This window comes from Scleropages formosus, chromosome 3 (genome assembly GCF_900964775.1).
Source record: "Scleropages formosus chromosome 3, fSclFor1.1, whole genome shotgun sequence".
Lineage (NCBI taxonomy): Eukaryota > Metazoa > Chordata > Actinopteri > Osteoglossiformes > Osteoglossidae > Scleropages > Scleropages formosus.
Window position 1 is genome coordinate 14,424,541 of NC_041808.1, and position 21,983 is coordinate 14,446,523.

Here is a 21,983-nt window from a genome sequence, read left to right on the forward strand (position 1 = left end):
GCATCACCAGCACACCTACAGACCTGTGCAGCTTTCGTGGACAGCTGTAGTGTCTACCATGTGGCACCATGACTATGGTAGCTGTGGAGAACAGAGGGAATAAAAGCAACAGGACTGGGCTGCACCACATTTTCGCGGTAACTGATTAGGACGGTGTGCTCCCACATGGAAAGGCCCACTGGGGCGGCAGGTAGCGCCCAGAACAAGGTTGTTCCCTTACAATCTGTGGAAGCCAGGTTCAGATCCCACCCCCACTGCTGCGGTGCCCCTGCGGAGCCCGGTATTCACCATGAACTGATAGAGTAAGAATACCCTGCTGGATAAATGGGTAAATCATCGTGGCTGATTATGTAACGCTCCGAGTCTCCTCGAACAAAGGCATCAGCTAAATAAAGAGTATTAATAATAGCCTTGCTTCCACTGATGCTCAGCGCGCATCCCACAGTGCTGGAGAAGCGCTGGAATGAGGGCTTCTCCTGTGCCTTCCGTGCTGTGGGAGGCAGCACTGCGCTTCTGAAGCGCGCAGGACGAGGCTGCGCCACCTGTGCGATGTGCGGCACTTCTGCCTCGCCGTGCGTGATGCGCCTTCAGTGACACATGATCGGTCCGCCGGCCGAGCCCTCGCTGCCACTGCCTGCCTCGCTTGTCGCTCGCTGGGATCTTACTTTTTGGCCACTTCCTGGCGTCGTGTGGATTTGAGAGCACGGGTGGGAGCCGCGCGAGAGCCATGTGAGCGGAGCACGCGGCACGGTGTCGGTGAGTTGAGCGCTCGCTCGTTCACGCGCCGCCCGGGACTCGGCGACGGACGCGCTCTTCTCTCGCTCGCGCCTCTGCATCATCAGGTTGCCGCTCGCGCACCGACATTGATTGCGGCCGCCGCCGCCTGTGTTTGTTCAATCAAATGGAGAGACACGCGCCAAGTCAAGTGCGCTGGAATTCGAAATGGAAAAGTGACGGTCGTACATCGTCGTACGTGTCGGCTTTTCCCCCACTGCATGATGATGTTGAAGGCGACACATAGCAATACATACGAGCCGATGATATTATTATTATTATTATTATTATTATAGCCGTGGCTCAAAATGCTGCTGCTGCAAATTCACCTGAGCCGGATGCATAATTTATTTCTTATTATTTATAATTCTGTCTCGTCGTTATCGGTTGAACCGCACCGTAGCGTACGGTCGGTGTCAAATTATTATTTTTTCCAGCACAAAAGATTGTTTTTGCGAGGAGATATAAAGAAACAGCAGCATCTCGTGTGTGTTTTCGCTCGGGCACGAACGAACGCTCTCAGGAGGGACCCGTAAACTCGACGACTCTCACATCATGAGCACGATTTGAAGTTTTTGATGAAGTTGCGGAGGCGCCGTTACGCCCGGTGCCCAATTATTTAATTTGCTGTGCTCGTCGTGGCCGCCGCTGCCTGCGCCTGCGGGAAGGGAGTCAGGAGTGTGCTGTGGACTCCGCTCCGCGCCACGGACAGGTGGCTTCGCCTCGTAATCGCCGGCTGCCGATCGTCGTGGGCGATTGATCATTGACCCGCCGCGCGCCGCTCTGTGACCTCCTTCATTGACGAGGAGGAAGGAGTCGGAGAGGCAGGGTGCGCTGTTTCACGCGGAGCTCCGCGCGGTGTATTTTTCCCGAAGTAATGATGAAAAGTAATTTGGTGAGATTTGGCTCCTTGGGACTTGGTCGGGACTTGGTCAGGACTAGATGAGGGCGAGTTGTATCCTGTTATGTAAACCGTAGACTTTAGAGAACTGGGCGACACGGTGGCACAGCGGGTAGTGCTGCTGTCTCACAGTGCCTGGGTGGTGCGAGAGGGCGTGGGTTCGATCCTCTCTCAGTCTGTGGGGGGGGTTTGCTTGTTCTCCCCGTGTCTGTGTGAGCCCCCTCTGGGTGCTCCGGTTTCCTCCCACAATCAAAAGACACGCTGTTCAGGTGGGTTAGTGACTGTATGTCACCCATAGTGTGTGAATGACAGTGAGAGTGTGTTCCGCTGATGTAGGGATGAGTGATCCATTGTAAGTAGTGTGTCTAGCAGGGTAAGTCACTGCGGTGAATAAGATGTGTGGGCTGATAACACTATATAGTATCCATTGGAAGTTTCTTTGGGGGGAAAAAAAGCACCTGCTAAATTAATAAATGTAACTGAAAGCTTTCTTATTTGTCTCGCTGTGGATTTTCACGATTGCTCTGTGTGTGTGTGTTTAGTACAGTTAATACACTGGTTGTGCTAATGTATGCACTTTGCAATTCCTGCTTGTAGAGACTTCTTTTTGAATAGAGCAGTAGAAATATTACCTTCACTGCTTTTCTTATCATTTAGCTGACCCTTTTCTCCCAAGCAGTATACAGTGTTAAGCTACTTAAAATTATTTACCCATTTGTACAGCTGGGTAATTTTACTGGCACAATTTTTAGGGTAAATTCTCAGCTAAAGGCTACTACAACAGGAGGCGGGTTTCAAACGTACAAGCTTTGGGTCAAACAGCAGCAGGGCAAACCACTACACTACCAGCTGCCCTGGTACACAGTGTCAAGTTCATTACCGTGTGTGTAGTACAGGTGTACGTGGCACTATGAAATTCTTGCTCATGTGTGTCCTACAGACTGTAAAACTAGGCAATAAATAAAACACTGAAACATTGTATATAACATCAAGACAAAATATACAGAAAAAACAAATCACGCCAAGTCCTTGAACAATTGTTTACCACCCTGTCTGCCATGATTTCCATGGGGGAGGGTGGACACACCCAGGATGGGGTGCCAGCTTGCCACAGGGCACCCCAAGCAGGACTCGAACCCCAGACCCACCAGAAAGCGGGCACCGCACCCCCTTGTTTTTATCTAGCATTCTTTTTTTCATAAACATTTCATATTGTGATATAGTATTACATATAATTAATTCATTCTCATATTGTTGACATACCCTTATCAAATTTAAAGATGACTGCAATACACACCTGCTAGAAATGTATCCATGTTGCCAATATCCTGGTGTGTTGAAAATCACTTTGCGGGTTTTTAATAAAATAACAAATCAATTTAATTACTGTGACTTGGAATCAATGTTGGTTCTAAAGACTGACTATTTTGCTTAACTGCCAGTATTTTATTTCTATTTCCATTTTTATCTCTTTGATCATTTTTAGGGATATTACAGTAATACTTCCTTACATCATTCACAATGTGGTATTGTGTTCAGTAGTAATAATCCTGCATACATTATTTTCAGTTTTCTACATTTTTTTTTTACATGTGTTCAATCTCCATGTGTGACTCAGTAATTGTAATGTCTCTTGAATATGCACTTTTCCTGTGTGAGGTTCAGGTCACTGTGTTGTCATGAAACAAATGATAAATATGAAACAAGGAAGTATTGACTTTTACTTCTTTATTTTGTTATTACATTCATTTTGTAGCTTTTGAGGGATCCGCTATGCACTACTAATGGAACAGTTTACCCCAGATCATTTTTATTATATAGTTGGTGGTTTTGTCACGAACCGAAAGATGGTTTATATAGAATTAATATTTATCTTTCACTTTTTCTTATCAAACTCTTCCCCGCCTAACTACGTTCATCTGACAAACTCATGAAGTATGAGGCTGTTATTTGAGGTTACATTGACTGGATATACTGTATAGTATAATATAGAATTCAAGTTGTTTATTCCTGTAGTTGCTCTGGTGATTTTTTTAGGAATAAATCATGCTTTCCACTGCAGTATGGAGTAAATGAAACATTTTTGCAATAAATCCAGCACATATCAACTGTGAAAAACATTTGCCCTTCAGCTGTGACATGACTCACATCCACAAGGCACTTAAAGCAATGAACCGGCTATTACATATTGTCCCCAGCTTGCTATGCTTGATGGTTAATTGCACTTACACTGGTCCTCAGTATACTGAACAACTGTTTCACTACAACAGTGACATACAAGCCCAGAGCAATATTACAGTTTACCAATGTGCTGAACTGTACGAATCAGATACAACAATAAAGGAAAACCTAATGTGGAAAAGCACCTTGCTCTGTTCGAAATTTAGAATGTGGGCAGTTAGGAGCCTATTGATATACATTGAATATGTAAAACTTCAGAGTTTCTTTTATTGTATGTTATTTACTTGTTTCTGTTTTATTTTATTTCTTGCAACCTAAAGCATACATATTGTATTGTCATATTTTTTCTTCGGAAAAGCAGTTATTTTCGTTTGTACTTTATGTTATTGTGTAATTGTGTATAGATGGCAGCCTAAGTCACAGTCCGCTGACAGCTCTCTTATTCTGAGAAAAAAACAGTGAGCCTGACATTTATCAGCAAGCTCTTCCGTCACTGGTGTGGAGAGAAAAAATCTGACAGCAAATTGGGGGAAAATGTGTCCATTGAACAAGTCTCTTTTTTGCATGTGTGGGCCCGGACAAACTTCACAGTGCGCAAGAAACTTAAAATGAGCTGCTCCAACTACCAGCTGTACAAATTTCTATTTACCATGAACGTAGGTAGGTAAAAGCATCTGCTAAGAAGCAATAGTAATAATACTCATAGATAGATAGATAGATAGATTCATTGTATTGCATTAATAAATGCATTAGAAACTTCCCAAAAGAAGTTGGCACATAATAATAATAATAATAATAACCATTCTTGCCATCATCATCATCATCATCATCATTATTATCTGTGTGCAGGTCGCAGTTAGTGCCACACTCCAAATCCACACTTCATGCCACTACATTGGCACTCACTCATGTCCTAGAGAACTGTTAAAGGCCTCTCTGACTTGGCTGTAAGTGGAAGTGGGTTGTGTGTGCAAGTGTGTTGAAACGTTCTGTACTCGCGCTAAAAAAATTGCACATTTAAAGCCTAAAATAAAATGGCCTATTATTCCAGGGATATTGCTGCCTTGTTCCTTTTCTGTTTGGCAAATCCCAGTTGCCACTGGTACATTCGACTGATTTGATCTGTGGAAAAGACGGGGTAAAAAAAAACATGCAGTCGGCATCCAGGAGCATTTAATTGCCATAGAAACGATTTTCTGGATTGCATGACTTTGCAATTTTCACGTACATGACATGTCCTCATTCAGGCTTGATGTCTCATAATTTTGCAAAACGGGTTTGTTTGGAGCTGTAATTTCTGCGACCCTGGTGTATCTGTCTGGTCACGGATGATCGCCTGCTGAAAGGTTGCTCTTCTCTATTGATTTCAATTTTTGTTAACATCCGTGTGAATGAAGCCAAAAAAGTGCATGGTCTCAGACAGCATACAGCTGTCGACTTAATTCCATGCTAGTCCCTCTTGCTCGTATCCGTCAGTGAGTCACATAATGAGCTGGAGAGGTTACCATGGCACTGAAACGGCTGTGCGAAACCTCCATGCTTGGAAGTCATTCCCGTGCAGGGAAACAGTCTCTCGCACCCTCAGCTAGGAGCTCTACTTATCTTCCTTTACCAGTTGGCTCCTCACGCCTTAATTAGGCCGTGGCTCTGACAATCGTGGATTGTTCGAATGAATACACACTTGCCTTTGTCTTGGTTCTGCTCCTTGCAGATAGACACTGTGGACACAGCCCTTATTAACAGCCATGTTATTATTCACAACAGGACACTGGATTCTCACACGCTCATTATGTCATCATCATGAAAAGACACGTACTTCATAACTGGTCAGCCGGGAATGGTGTCCGCAACTTTTCCCCCAGCCCACGCCAGATTTGGCACTTCCCACATGTGTTTGTCCTCCGAAATCCCCTCCGTGCACACCTTGCTTTATTTTGGCTTTTTCCCTTTGGCAGGATGATGAATCATAAGAGACTGATTATTAATTTCTAAATTGCGTTAAACCAAAATAAAGTGTGATGCCTTGCTAATCGTATTCATATTGTGACTGATGGGACTTAAGTACAAGAGAAATAATTTCATCATTTGTAAAGGAATACTTTCAGTCACCACTCCTTAGTGCAATGCTGGAATTTTAGTAGAAAATAATGGTAGACAATTTTTAAACTTCTGTCTTACTGCTAGCAACAAATTCAACATGTATGTTTATTATTCTGCCCAGAATATGTATGGCCTTATTGAATCTGATAGCCTAACTACTGACAGCAATTTAAATACAAGCTATTGAATACCAAGGGAGGGTGTGGTGGTGCAGCAGGTTTAGCCGTGTCCTGCTCTCCGGTGGGTCTGGGGTTCGAGTCCCGCTTGGGGTGCCTTGTGACGCACTGGCGTCCTGTCCTGGGTGCGTCCCCTCTGCCCTGTGTTGCCAGGCTAGGCTCCGGTTTACCGCGACCCTGCTTGGGACAAGTGGTTTCAGACAGTGTGTGTGCTATTCAATACCTATTGCAATTAAATGATTTGAAGTTAGTTTTAGGTGCATTTTAATATCTACGTATGCTTGTGCAGTTCTGGATATTATCAGTATGTGTCACTTTAGGGGGCATTCACCTCTGACTGCAATGTGATGAACATGAAATGACCCTGAAAGAGTACAGCTATGCATTTTTTCGGATTGTTGCATAAGTATATTTTCACATTCTGTTATTTTCACATAATGTTAATGATGATGATGACAATGTTGATTATTATAGTTTTTATTTACTTATTTGTTTTCTTGTTGTTTTAATAGAAATAAAATTGTGGGTTTAGGAGACAGTCTGGTAAACCTAATGCTTTGAAGTGTCTCAGCTTCTCAATAACTTGGAATATTTATCAGGCAGTGTAAAGTGTATCTTGAGCATTATAGTCAACGTGTATTTGTCGTTTATACACGATTTCAAAAGAGACTGCCTGTGAGGCGTGGTAAGCTGTTTTTCAAAAGAGTGAAATATTAAGGAGGCTTGGATATTTAACTGAAAACTGCTGAGATTTCAAATGGAATAATATAGTCACTTTTACACACACATTTTCAGAACCGCTTGTCCCATATGGGGTCGCGGAGCATACCCAGTAACACAGGGCGTAAGGCCGGAGGGGACACACCTAGGACGGGACACCAGTCCGTCGCAAGGCACCCCAAGCGGGACTTGAACCCCAGACCCACTGGAGAGCAGGACCGTGGTCCAACCCACTGCGCCACCGCACCCCCCTAGTCACTTTTACTTGTTAATCAAATGGAAAAAACTGAAGCTCTTTATGGAGACGTGCATGTCCGTTATACTTCCATAAACTTTCTTCAGACATTGTTTCTGCTGCTTTTATGTTGTAATCAGAGCATCCAGGTGAGTATTAAAGCAGTTGTGTGGAATAACCCACGAGGGCAGAAAAGAACAGCCCATGACAAATTCTCTTTTGCCAAGGCTGCTGCAGTTAATTATCTGACCTTGCTTTTTGGAGTATTTTTTCCCCCCGAAAGTGAGTAGGATGACATATAGTTTGTGTCAACTCAGAAAATGATTTCATCCTCAGACCACAGCGAAGACAGATGGCGTGCAATCCTATAAAATCACACTCGTCTATTTTGATGTGCATATGTGAATGCAGGTTTTCTTTGATTTTATTTATATAATGTGTTGTTTATCTCTTTCATCCAAAGTATTTTATGAAGCATTTGGTATTACATTTTATTAATTAATTCACCTGGGCATTTTCTGAAACATGCAGCTATCTTGTATGGTTCAACAAGGTACATCTGAAGGCCCCCGATGACAGCTGAACTTGCAGTCTTCTGGTTTCAAGACCTTAATTACTCTATTGTCTGAAAAGTACAGATGTGTGCCATTTAAAATGATATACGTGAAACACTTCACATGAAAATGGAAAGGTTGCAAACACTACGTGCAGCATAGTTTTTCACCTGAGTAATATGTTTTGAAGTACTCTTTAAAATGTTGCATCTTCTATGTACCTAAAATTACCAGGAAATGCATCCTGATGTTAGCAATTAAAATGCTTGATTTCCTTGTGAGTTTTAATGAGATGATTCAGCTAAGTGTGAATTTTTCACCTCCTTGTCCTCACTTTGCTATCACAAGTTTTAGTAAAATAGCAGTGTTTGATCATGGGATACCTAGGGTGTCTCATGCTTGTACAGCTGTACATAAGTCATCACAAGGTCCACAGTATGATGGTAAATTTTCACTGGGTATCATGTTTATTATATTTGTCGATGTACTTTAGGAGCGGTTAATGAAGTGTGTCTGTATTCCAGCTTACAGTGGTTTGGCTTACCTAGAATGAGGTCATGCAACCCTTAAGACACATCAGGTGTACAGAGGGAATCGAAATTTGCAACCTGAGTTAAAATTCTCAAGCAGTGTTAATGAAAACTATTCATATGCTTCATAAAAAAGATGACTAAGAACAAAAAAAAAACTTTTGAGGTGAAGACTTCACACATCAGTTTCACACATACACGCTGTTTGAAACCGCTTGTTCCAAGCGGGGTTGCGGTGAACCGGAGCCTAACCCAGCAACAGAGGGCGCAAGGCTGGAGGAGGAGGGGATACACCCAGGACGGGACGCCATTCCGTCACAAGGCACTCCAAGCGGGACTCGAATCGCACACCCGCCAGAGAGCGTGACCCGGCTAAGCCTGCCGCGCCACCGTGCCCCCCCAGACATCAGTTTCAGAATCATCAAATATTTTCGTGTATTATATTCTGATGACTGTTATTCTTCTAGGTCTTGATTTTTATTGTTTTTAAACCATGAGACTAATAGGGACCACCACTGAAAATCAAAACCAATAGATTACTTAATTCAGCCCACATAGAAAGGAAAAAGGCATAATAGAGTCTTAATGCACAGTGGTTATGGTTGCTTTCATACAGTGCCAAAGTTCAAAAGTAGATTTCTTTATATCTTGAGATATCTCTCAAAATGTCCTCACATTACTATAGTTGAGTTTCAGTAAAAGCCACTATAAAAAAATGTACCTAGTTTTCAATGTGCATTTATGAAGTGCTGGTGTGGTCCAACAATGACATGTAAAAGTGCCCTTGGTGTCTCCTCCAAAAGATGTAGTGCATTAATTTGGTCATTGTGTAGTGGAAATGCCACCTCTTTCCGGCTTCCCTGCATGGTACTGCAGAGATGGTGAAATCGCAGAGGTCAAATGCAGGATCAATACTGGTATCATGCAGATTCTCGAGGATTATGGGTTGGTGTGAGCATGAGCGGGGTTATCACAATGTGCACCATGTAAAGTAGCCCTGCCCACATAACAGCTGGTGAAATGGACCCAAATGAAACGTAACCTGTGGGCACATACTGTAGCGCTTCGTGCAAACCTGCTGCTCGTTGTGGCAAAACAACTTATTGCACATCGGTCTGCCTGCACTTTTCTTCCATTCAGGTCGTTTCCATGGCAACCCCAGTGTTGTACGACTGGTGTTCAGCCCACTCAGGCAGGGCAACGTTCAGCCTATGAGTGGGTGCCGTTCTCGTGATGTCACGCATAAAACATTCGCTGTGCGCGATGTGCTGTCGCGCCAGACACCGAATACTTCCTTAATGCCGTCGTGTTCTTGATCTGCAATCGGCCCGGAAATGATGCGCCGCTCAGTATTGCGCTAACTCTGTGAAAATGGCACTTTAAAGGGACATGAAGTGATTTACGCAATGTAGCCATTTAATTTCCTGCCACTCTTCCTGCCTCGAAAGCAAGTGTTTAGCTAGCCAGTGTTTTTGCGTAAAAGCACTTTGGTGTGCCTTTTCATAACACTTTGACTATGTTATACAAACCAGCGGGTTGTTTCAGCACTTTGCCCTGCTCCATTCAAAGACCTTAAAAAGGATTAAAATAGAAAAAAGTCATTTGCTGCACTTACGTAATACAAATAAATCAATTCAAAAGAAGCCTCCAATAAAAAGCTCCACTTGCTTATACTTGCAGCTTGAATCAAGGCTCATTTCCATGGTCTCTGACTTGTTGTTCTAGATAGCCATGTATAGCATCCATCTTTAATGTTGCAGCAAGGAGAAGAACGGAAATACCAAAGTAGGCCAGCGCTGGGCAATCTGGGACGTCTGGACACCCCTGGGTCTCTCCCAAAGACATTTCCTACATTTAACTTTCGCTCCCGCCAGGTTGTTTAATTTGTAAAGAACCTTTCTCGCAGCACGAATCTCCTGAAATCATACAAGCGGCAGAGTTCTTGATCTGAGAGCAGATCATAACTGATTCATGAAATGAAACACCTACAGCTGAATCTGTTGTATCCAAAACCTGCATTTTTGAAAACTATTAACTAACAGCTGCTTTTTATTGAAGCAGTGTGGATTGAATAGTTTGATGACAGGTGCAACATTAAAGCCCTTTTAGAACTTGAACTGGAAACCATCAGGTTATAAGTCTGTGCTCTTAACCACTATGCCACCTACTGGTGAGATGGCTCTGAGCACCTCAGTTATCTCATCACTGGCTACTTTGTGAGTGGGTGACCTTTGTGTGTGGAGGTATGAGGAGGTGCCGTATGCACAGTGTCTGTGGGTGTAAGGCACCACAACACCAGAAGGAGTAGTCTGCTGAGCGTACAACATGCGCGGGAGGAACATCCGTTAGAATCGTCCAGGGATTCTGCACGTGACACCCATAGTCCCATTCATGTTAAATGCAGTCCTAGACACACAGAATCCAGTATGTATAGATCCCCCCCCCCCCCCCCCCCCCCACTTTGCATTGAACAAACGTCACATGCTTGCAGGCTATTTGGCAGAGGCTGATGCTTCTCGGTGTAGGAGATGTCAATGTTTCGTCCCAGAAAAGAAAGACCTGAGGGACTGCTGCTCTACTTTTTATCTTTGCTTTTTTTTCCAAAATGTATTCCCTATTTATCTTTATATTTATTTAAATACTTTGCCGCCTCCATTCATACTGAATTTCATTACTGTGAAGAAGTATCCTTTGTCAGACTGAATGCTCTGGAGGTCATTTATAGGGGAAAAAAAAATCATATATATGTACAGTCTAAAACATACACAAAAATGTTCAGCTTTCATTTGAATGTTATTCCTGGAAAGGAAATTAGTATAAGAAGTTTATCTGTTTTAAATGAATGTAAATAAACATTTATTTGAATAAATATCAATGTTTTTGTAAAATTTCATAGTAGTGCAGACATATCAGAATTTTGACCACATATAAATTTGCTTTTTCCCACTTTTATCATAGGTTTCCAGAAACCAAGGCCGCCTGGGAAGTTCATCCATTACCGGATTAGGACTTGCAAAAATCTGTGGACTGCCATGGATAATCTAACCAGAGACCAAATAGCCCCAATAAGGATTTTTTAAGGACATGAAAAGAAGAATGAAACAAGGGGCTTGGAATAAACTGGGGAACCTGTTCAACAAGCCCTTCTGTACAAGTGAAATCCAGAATGCCCTACAAACCCTAACCTCCGCCCAGTGAAAAAACCAGTAACTACTACCTTTCTTTTGGGGTGAGTTTAACCAGTCTTACTTTATGACAAATCTACAAGCAGAGATACTCCATCAGGCAGCTTGCTCATTAAAAATGTTTGGAGTGTTATACATAGCTCAAAACGCTTTACTGGCACATAGTTTTATTCTTCAAATGTATAATCTGGGAGAACTGTACTTACATGGTTTCCTGTAGGGTGGCTTCTTGGGGCGTGACCCTGTGATATCCTGTACAACAGTCAATACCACAGCCAGTAGACGAGGGATACTGAAATAGTGGACACTGGTGGAGCAACAAGTTGAGGAAACCAAAGTAAGGTATCCTGTGTGAAGCGATTGTTTTCCCAATGTTCTAGGTGTTCCTTTACCATTGGTTATTGCTGTGATCCATGCCTACAGGCTCAACCATCCGTTTTAGAGTAAAGCCGAGTCTTTCAGGTTAGTTCACCAATGCCAAGGTACCTGACTGTAATTGCCTGGGGCAGAGGAAATAATTTTGTTTGAGGGTGAAGATCAAACCAAATGTCTCAGAGGAGAGAGAAGTCAGAAAAAGAAAAAGACAATGAGCCCAAAGTATGATAGAACTAAGAATGAGCCCAGCGTATGAAAGAAGAGTAAGAAAGACCACGAAAAGTTTGATTTTTAATGAAAAAGTGCTTCTTCAGTTTGAATCTTCTTTTGAGGAGATGAAAAAGCCATGGTTTTTCTCAGACAGCAGCCAAGTCTTGGCGTCTTTAAGTTGTCCTCTTGAGATGCGTATATCTTTCTCATTGGCTTTCGACTGTGGGTTTTATCTCTAAGCCTTCTGTGTGTGTGTACAGCAGCCCAGTTGGTTGCCTAAGGGCCCAACTTGAAAGCACATGTAAGACCTTAGACCAGATTCTGCACGTAAGCAGTAGAGCAGTGGTGGAGAAATTGGACTTGTGACCAAAGGGAGGCAGATTCAAGTCCTGTGTTCAGTTCTGCAGACACACCTTTAAAAAAAGGTGTTAAATATCGGTTGCTTCAATAAAAACATTCTTCTGTTTTGATAAGTACAAGGTGTTGGCATATTTGAGTTTCTTTGCATAAAATTGAAACACGCAGCAAAAGGCAAGTTTTCTGGGTGACTAATCAGTCGTTTGGATTCGCCGTCACATTGGCAGCCGTAAGGCTGTCCACCAGCAAATTACCAGAGTAAGGTCTGGTTATGCATATAAAATAGTGGCAGCATGTAAGAGCTAAAAACAGGTCCTGTTACCCAAAAATTCAAATTAAAAAACATGATACAGCACTTCCGCCTGGTTATTAATAGTTAGCGATTAAACTTCCCCAGTGAATAACTCTTTTTAGTGATGATTTTCAGCACTCGCTTATAAGGCTAACGGAGGGATTGCTAGTATTGCTATAGTGTTGCTACCATTGAAGGTGTATTGTCGCATTGTTCTCAGGCGAGAGCAGCAAAAACTGAAAAGTAGCTTCATAAAGTGAAAATTCCTGATGAGATCCCTTTGGAAAGGCCCATGCATACTGGATGAGTCCTGCTTTGCAGAAGTGCACAGATGACACTCATGTGAGCTCGTGTGATCCACTTTAAGGAGAAGAGCTTCAACGAGAGGCCAGAGACAAACACAGTAGCAAGAGATTACAGAGTTCATCAAGCAGTTCTGAAATGTCTACATCCACGCATGTTGGACGAAGCGGGGAAGGGAAAAAAAAAATAAGAACATTTATTAATTATTAACGATACGTAGACAGGCTCCATTTCCTTCATCCTTTCCACATAATTTAAATGGAAAATTCATACATTTAAACTGAATTCATTAACATAAAGTATTACATAAAATGTTTCACTTATAAAGGAAAATTCTAACTAGAGTGTAACTCCCTGGTGTGCTTTGATAGCATTAGAAATTAAATGAGGTATAATAACCTATCAGGTATTTAGAGCCAAAAAATGTAACCTTATATAAGGCAATATGTAAAATGTAAAGAAGAAAATATGTAAGATATATTATATATCACGGGGGTGCGGTGGCGCAGTGGGTTGGACCGCAGTCCTACTCTCCGGTGGGTCTGGGGTTCAAGTCCCGCTTGGGGTGCCTTGTGACGGACTGGCGTCCCGTCCTGGGTGTGTCCCCTTCCCTCTCCGGCCTTACGCCCTGTGTTGCCGGGTAGGCTCCGGTTCCCCGTGACCCCGTAAGGGACAAGCGGTTCTGAAAATGTGTGTGTGTGTGTGTATTATATATCACACAACATATAAACTATAACTTGATCAGTTATTCAGGTATTTAAGACCAAAAATATTAGCAATAGTTCTAAGGAGACAGGGGAATATACCTGCTTGAACTTTGGAGGGACCTGTCCCTGCACCCCTCTCTCCCATTTTATGCCAATAATTAACAGATCCTTGTTTTTTTGTGGGTTGTGTCATGTGAACTGGGGTATTTCCGAGGGAAATTAGATAAGAGCAATGAGTTTTTACTGTACTGTACCTCATAGTTGCCATTTTTGAAGGACCGCCCTGCACAGATCACATTCAAGCATTTACTGTACTTTGTACATCTGGAGAGGAGGACCTGAGTGGGACTTGTACAGCAGGAAAATCTTTCACATACCCCATATGTCCCATGCAAGCCCTGGGTTCATTTATACTCTGCCTTTGCCCCCCTAGTTATTGTCGTAAAGTTAATTCAATAATCCAAAATAACTTAAAACGTTAAAAAAAAATTGATATTTTATGGAGGCAATTCAGATTGACTTCCGCAAGGGTAGTAGAGCGTGGCCACTCCTTGGAGATGAACCAATCTTCAGTTATACATGATTTTAAATGGTTCCTTAATTTTCATGTTATACACAATTTGTATTTCGGTGAAGATGAGTGGTTTGTGGATGAGAACATGACGTTTAAAACGACTGATATAGGAACGTCCAGCAGATCCTCCATGTTATCTCCTATGTAGATCAATGAAGCTGGTCTCCATGGTAACAGCAGCAGATGGAACACTGCTACTCTAGCTCAGCAGAGAGTGGCTCAAGTCCCTGAAGAGGAGAGTGTCCTGGATGCCGTATTAGTACCGCGATCTGTGCTCCCTTCCTACACTTCTTCCAGCACCCCTAATACCCAGTGCCACTGGGAGCCCAAAACCTGAACGGATATTGTGTAGACTGGTGTTCCGCGCTTTGAATGTAGCAAACTGGACAGGAACCGGCTTAGAGCTTTTGAACAAAATACACTATCACTGTAAGTGTTTCAAGACATCGGGTAGACACTTGTTGTTTTATGAATTTTTAACTGAAACTTTATATGCACATTCAGGCTATGTCTTACGACAGCCTGCCTGGTAGAAAACAGGTTACGATGACCTGGATTTGCCATATCGTTGATGCACCACAAATTCTCTGAGTCACCTTGCAGCTATGATGCTAAGCAGAGATCTCTGTCGGGATTTATGCACAACTGGATGACTTGAGTGTGACTGACCATGTAATTTACATGGAGAAAAAGTAGTGCCTTCTGAGGGTACCTGCAAATGATTATGCAGATAGCACGATTTGCTATATTGCCACCCCCATAGCATGATTCATAAATTAGATGGCTGTTAAGAAGCCAGTCGGACAGCATTTTGTAACGGGCTGTTACCAAATTCATACAATGCTGCCTCGGTATGATTTTCTATTTTGACGCTAAAGGCATTTCCTGTGCTTTGTGCAGCTGGAGTTTTAAGACTATCTTGTAAGAGGAAACGTTTTCATACATAGCTGAAAGTCAGAGTTTGAGCCGCTGAGGTTCTGCGGGGACTGAACTTTAAAAATTAATCCTGACAACTGTATGAAATTCTGTTAATTAAATAGAAAACCTGTACCCTGATCCCAGAAAGTTTCATCAGATGCATGCGCTGTAGGCTATAAGTCTCTTCCAGTGACAAGGGGGACACTGGATTTACATTTATTTATTTGTTGGGCACATTTCACCCAGTGACTTATAGTATTGTTCTTATTTCCATTCAAACCTTATCATATTCACTGAGTAGGCCTGACAACTAGTATGAAACACTGGGGTTAATGCACTGAGAAACCAGACTTAAACAAAAGAAGGGATTACTTTTAATTAAGTGAGCATGTGTTGACTGTCCCCCTTGGTACAGTGTTAAATTGAAATGTAAATTCAGTCACACAAAATGAAGCTTAACATGTAGGAAGCAAGTCGTCGTAAGCTTATTGTTGTATATTCCGTAAGAGAAGCTTGTTTATGACGGTAATAAAATGCTGAGAGAAATGGCCCAAGCATATGAGATTTGTAAACCCTCTTATAAGATATCCCTGTGCCATTACTTACGAGAATATTTCTGGTTTATTAGTGCTTTGGCTGCACTGCCTGCAACATGAGCACCTCAAGGACAAGGGTTACAGGAAAGACAGCAGCCAGTTTTCTGATGTAATTGTGATGCTGAAGAATGAACTGTGGGTGGGGGGGCTGGCTGAGGGGTGGGGGGGGGTGGGGGCTGGCATTCTCGGTCCACAGAATGACAGTCGCTTTCCAACAGGCGGCACGGATGCAGGAGGGATCCCGCACCCTGGACTCTCACCATATGTCGGCTATCTGTCTCTGAATCCCCGAACGTGGCGTTGTCCATCGCTTCCCTCCGGCAGCCCGCTTCCATTATGGATAAACAGAGTTGCCAGAGCTTCTGCAGTCCTAGTGAAATGACAAATGCTATGAGGGAAGATGTTCAGTGCCTGCGTTGTGTTTGTAATGAAAAACAGAATGCACTTTAAGCATTCCTCTCTTCAGATAAGGGCATTCAGAGGGGGATATTAAAGGTATGTCACACAAAGGTTATAGTGGAGCTTAATAGTCACGCTGAGATTTATTTTCCTTTAGGTCAAATTGAAGTGGCACGTCACCTTAACAGGAGGCTTGGCGCTACTGGTATGCTGTGCGCAAACTTTGTGTGGCAGATGAAATATAAATGTTGGGTTCTTAACAGCAACCTGCTGAAAGTGATGAGGTGAAAGAGTAACATTAGCAGTCTTAGATGAACCTCTAGCAAGTGCATTTATACACTTTTCATAGTACCCCATATAATTATGCATTCCATTTTCATACTCACTTTATCTCATTATTTCTTTAGATTTATGTAGTACATATATATATATATATATATACAGTATATATATATATATATATTTAGTTTAATAGTACAGTCCTATACTGTATATATAGCTATTTATTGGCATGCCCTTGTGAAAAGTCACTACACACACACACACACACACACACACACACACACACACACACACACACATTTTCAGAACCGCTTGTCCCAAACGGGGTCACGGGGAACCGGAGCCTACCCGGCAACTCAGGGCGTAAGGCCGAAGGGGGAGGGGACACACCCAGGACGGGACGCCAGTCCGTCGCAAGGCACCCCAAGCGGGACTCAAACCCCAGACCCACTGGAGAGCAGCACCCGGTCCAACCCACTGCACCACTGCACCCCCTGTATCCACTATACATTCTGTTACTAATGTGCTCAACGAAGTCACAAAAACAAAAACTATCTTAAAATGTTTTATGACAGTTTCTAAATTATATTAGATTGTTGTAATCAATAATTTCATAATCTGTTACGTGAGATTCAAAATTCAGACACCTATATGCTGCAACGGCCACAATTTTTGCGGATGACTCTTTGAGTGCGATGTCTTAAGGGCAAATTCACTTCATAAAGATGACTAAAGTCTTGGAATTTAAGGATCTGGATTCAAATCCCTGTTCCCATTGTGGTATGCTTGACCAGGGTACTTAGCCTGAATTGATACAGTAAAAATGGCCAAGGTATATGAAAAGAAAAATCATTCCAAGTAGCACAGTATGAAAACCTAACATTGAAAGCCGCTTTGGAGAAATGAGCCAGCCAAAAGAATAAATTATCTTTAATGATACAGTCAACTGGCTGATATACTATTTGTATGTCAGTTTATTCAGGTTTCCTGCAATGCATAATGTCAATGCATAGCTGCTTATCTTCCACAAATACAGATTTATACTGTTGGGATCCTGAGACATAAGAAGCTTGTGTTTGTGGTGCAACTACAGGTTCAGTCATTTTCGTTCATCATGCGTCTTATGGTGTATTTATACGCATGACTGCACTATGAGTTAGGTTTTCAGTACCCAGACTGTGTAACAGTTTGCTGCCCTTGATGCTGTTTGGATTGAATCACCTTCTGTCCCAAGTTTTGGTAAGGAAGCTCTTCAAGCTCTAAAGTGTGTCTCTCACATACTGAGGCCTGCGATTATGCAGATAAATCAGAATATGTGAGGTAATGTGAGTATGTATGGGTACTGGGGCAACTTTTACATGCTGAGTGGGATTTAACATTCTGTCCGCAGGGAAAGACTGGGGTAAATGCGGGGTGTGCATTTCTGACATTTCCAACCCCCGAATCCAAGTCAGAAAGACATGCTGGAGCAGTGGCGGTGCCATTTTTGTCATTTCTGTGATTTCTGGCCGTTGACTTCTGACCTGTTCATCTGCAGACCCTCCTTCACGAACGGACAAGGGCTCTTGGACCACATGCACGTGGTCTAGGTGCCTTGTGTTGGATCGGGAGCACCTAACAACCTCCCCCCCCCCACACACACACCCACCCACCCACGCCCAATCTACTGGATATTAATTAGCGCGCGGGATGCTCCGCGCCTCGTCTTCGCGCACCGTGTCCTCGTCGCGCGCATACTCCCACGCAGACCAGTGCCCCTCTGCGTCCCATTTTTTTTGTTCCTCGTCCACATCCCCTCCCCTCCTCTCATCGCTCACCTCGGTCTGTCATCGCAATGCAGCGCAAGGAGACGATCGCCGCATCCCCGGCAAGCGCACGGCACCTTCTCACACACTTACAGCTGTAGGGGTGTTTTTTCTTTTTTTTTTTTTTTTTACACCACACTTGTGCACAGAGAATGGGTGCCCCGGCGCGCGCTCTCCGGGGGCACACTCCTGTCGCGCGCGGCTGGGGGGTGATGCGCAGCGCCGCGTGATGAAGACTCGCGGCTCCGGCGGCCGAGGGCACTGTTTGGAATTACGATCGGAACCCGGTTCCTTTTCACAGGAAAGCACCAATGGACAACCAGTCGGCCATTCAACGTAAGTACACAGTCACAGTGTGTGTGTGTGTGTGTGTGTGTGTGTGTGTGTGTGTGTGTGTGTGAGCGGCGCGCGGGGACCGCCGTGGCTGCGCGCGGGTGGCGTGTGTCAGACCCGTGTCCTTCTCAGGGTGAGGACCCCTCGGGCTCGCCGCCTTCCCGGGGAATCCGCAGGGGGCCTCTTGGTTAAAGCAGTTGAGAAGGATCGATCACACATGATTGACTGGCGACCTTCTGCGCTCGGGTCTTTGTCAAAGACCCCCGATTGCCGCGGCGGTGTAACTGTAAGCAAGCCGAGTGAGTTCCGACTTGTACCGCTGCAGACTCTGTCCTCAAGAATTACGTGCGCGGTGGATCACGGAAGAAGGAAAAAGGAGCAGGCGAATGTGGCAGCAACGTGTGTGGAAGCAGAGCAGCATCGCCGCTACCCAGGGAAGAAGTGGGCTACAGACGTCATAGCTGGTGGTGCTGAGAGCGCTGCATTGGACGGCTGGCCCACTTGTTCGCTGGCTCAGTAGCGGGCGGCCGGGCCGGGAGCGCCAGGCACCGGCTCCGGGATATATATACATATATATATATATATATATATGGGCCTTATAGAAGAACGGAGCGGCCTCATGCTCCAGCAGCTCTGCTGCACTTCTTTTCCGAGCGAGCGTTGCGAGCAAGCTGCAAAATTGTTCTTATTATTGCTGTTTTTTTTTTTCTACCAGTCTGCTTAATTCCACCTTCATTCAAGTGTAACTCAAGAAGTACCACTTAGTCTCATCTGATGGTTCAGTTCAGGCTGCTCTTTTCAGGAAAGGTTCCAGACTCCTGCTTAGTGCTGATTCCGTGCCTCTGCTCCAGTTTTGACATTCTCTCTCTCTGTAACTTGGAGGAGTTTTTCATTGGTGTATCCAGATAACGTTTGAGTTCTTTCATCTGATGAGCAGTTTTGCTTATGATTGCATTGTGAGTGTTGGGACAGGTGTTTGGTTATGATTGCATGATTGTGAGTGTTGGGACAGGTGTTTGGTTATGATTGCATGATTGTGAGTGTTGGGACAGGTGTTCGCATAATGACAGTTTTCAGCTTACTTTCATTCAAAATGGCCATGGAATAAAATATGCTTTAATACATTGATTAAAAAAAAAAAAAAAAAAAAAACAGAACTGGGATATAACCCTGGGTATTAAGCCCCCCCGTTTCTTTAAGCAACCCTAATGTGTCACCCAGTTTTTGTGTATAGTTCCATGAGAACTATTGCAGATTTTTTTTTTTTTGATCCCCCAATACCTGACAAGTTGTTATAGCAGTTGTTTAATATATAGCCCATAGATGAGACAAAGCACTTTAATTATAATTTCTCATAAGCAAGGCTATACTAGACCATCGTTGTGCAGAGTGACATGGCTGTCACTGATGTACTAAAATAATTACTGAAAACTATCCAGTAAAGAAAGAATCCAGCTGGATGATTTTTAATTCAGATTTTCCCTTCCTGCCTTCACATTTGAAATTCTCCAGGGATGCCAGAGTACAACATAGAACTATTTTTATAACTTTCTATCTATAACTTTGCAACCCCATTTGTAAGTAAGAGAAGGACACTATATGGGACAAATCTCTCACATTCACAGTAAGGGCTGGGTTGTTCTTACTGCAGCTAGAAAACCATCAATCCTAAACCATTTTTTAAATGAAGTGAAATTAACTGCTAAATGGTTTGTTGTTTAGTAAATATTTATCTGTATTTCTGTAAAACTGGATTAATTGGTCAGATTTAGCAGAATCTTAAGATAACATAAAGATGACTGCTGAAGCCTTTTTTGTTTGGATGTAAAACAGAACATCAGAGAAAATGTTTCATTATAAAAGCAGTGTGGCTGTTCAGGTAATAAATCACTGTTCTGTACCTTATTTATATTTCCTCTTGAGTGTAAAATGTGGAGGGGGGTGCAGTGGCGCAGTGGGTTGGACCAGGTCCTGCTCTCCGGTGGGTCTGGGGTTCGAGTCCCGCTTGTTGTGCCTTGCGACAGACTGGCATCCTGTCTTGGGTGTGTCCCCTCCCCCTCCAGCCTTATGCCCTGTGTTGCCAGGTTAGGCTCTGGCTCCCCGCGACCCTGAATGGGACAAGTGGTTCAGAAAATGTGTGTGTGTAAAATGTGGATCTGTTCCAACTGATATTAATTAAAAATTAAGCAGGTTTATGTATAGGATGCCAGCATTGTACATATATTCTCACATGATGCTTTCCTCCTTAGAAGATGACTTGTGTCCTGTTGTGTATGGATTTTTCCACTCCACCCACAGAGCAATATTTGCAGGTGGTGAACCAATATTGGAAATTCCAAATAATTTCTGAATATCAATTTCATAATTATGAAGGGTGACAGGTTTTGTCTTCAGAACACCTTTAGTGCTTCTTTGAATATGTTCATACATTTCTTCAAGTGTTTGGTGGGGTACTGCACCAACCCCCTGTTCGCTGAATAGCTGAAGGAGGTGGAAATCTATTTTCCACTCTTCGTTCCAGAACTTCCCAAAAAGGTCCAGTGGCGTTTAAATGTGGTGACTAAGGAGGCCCCGAAGACACGATGCCATCAAGGTGTTCATGAACCACTCTTGAATCTGTTTAGTCATGTGTATGTAGGCGTTATCGTATGGGTTATGGAAACATCGTGAGGAAACGGTGTTTGCATCATAATTTGCACCTAGTCACATAAAATGGTTCATATTCCTTGGCTGTTATAGAGTACGAAGAGCAACGAGGAGGCCCAATGTTTCATAGAACGTGGCTGCTTATACAGCCATGCATGTCCATGCAGATCCGTCACTATGTTTAGCAGTCAGTGCAAGTTAAAGCCAGCCTTTAGTTTTCTCCAAATACACACCTACATACATACATGTAAGAAGATAAGCAAGAGGGCTTATCATATTCATTTCTCATTTGCTTAGGGGACTGGGAGTTATACTTATTACTCCAGGTTATGAAATATTGCACATTAGCCTTGGATGCAGTTTCTGAATGGCAGACTGACAATATATACCTGCTATATGAAGATAGTGACATAGGGTATTTTTTGAGATGGGGTGGAATAAAGGGCAGCAGGTAGTGTGCTAGTTAAAGGTATTGCCTTCTAATTAAACAACCTAGATTTGAAATCCCCCCTCCTGCTGTAGTACTATTGATCATGGTACTTACCCTAAAATTTTCCAGTACCCTTCTATTGAAATAGATGCATAAGTGGATTTAGATATAAACTTAACATTGTCAGTTGGAGAAAATGTTACCTAAATGTAATATAGTTTTGTGACTGAATTTGGTTTTTTGGAGATTTTAGCCACTATAGTTGAGTGTCAGTGAATGTCTGTTTGGCCCGTTAGAAATTATTCTTTGATAGCATAGCTCTTCCTTCATTGCCATAGGCTATCTAGACATTTGACATTCTGTAATGTGGCGATTTTTACTCTTTCTGATCAATACACCG

The 21,983-nt window shown here is 43.1% G+C and overlaps 1 protein-coding gene across 5 annotated transcripts in view; it reads left to right on the forward strand.

The window, feature by feature from the left end:
* Positions 1-629: 629 nt before the first annotated feature.
* Positions 630-21,983, forward strand: part of LOC108935261 (leucine-rich repeat-containing protein 7-like) — a 60,667-nt gene continuing 39,313 nt past the window's right edge. For 4 of the 5 annotated variants that reach the window (XR_003797560.1, XR_003797559.1, XR_003797562.1 and 1 more), the window contains exon 1: positions 18,114-18,510. Coding sequence is in view for 1 of the 5 variants with exons in the window: in XM_029250569.1 (XP_029106402.1) it covers positions 18,486-18,510 (25 nt within the window). In the remaining 4 variants the exon portion in view is untranslated. Of the gene's footprint in view, positions 757-11,129; positions 11,401-18,113; positions 18,511-21,983 lie in introns of those variants that run through there. The other variant, XR_003797561.1, reaches the window with a different exon arrangement.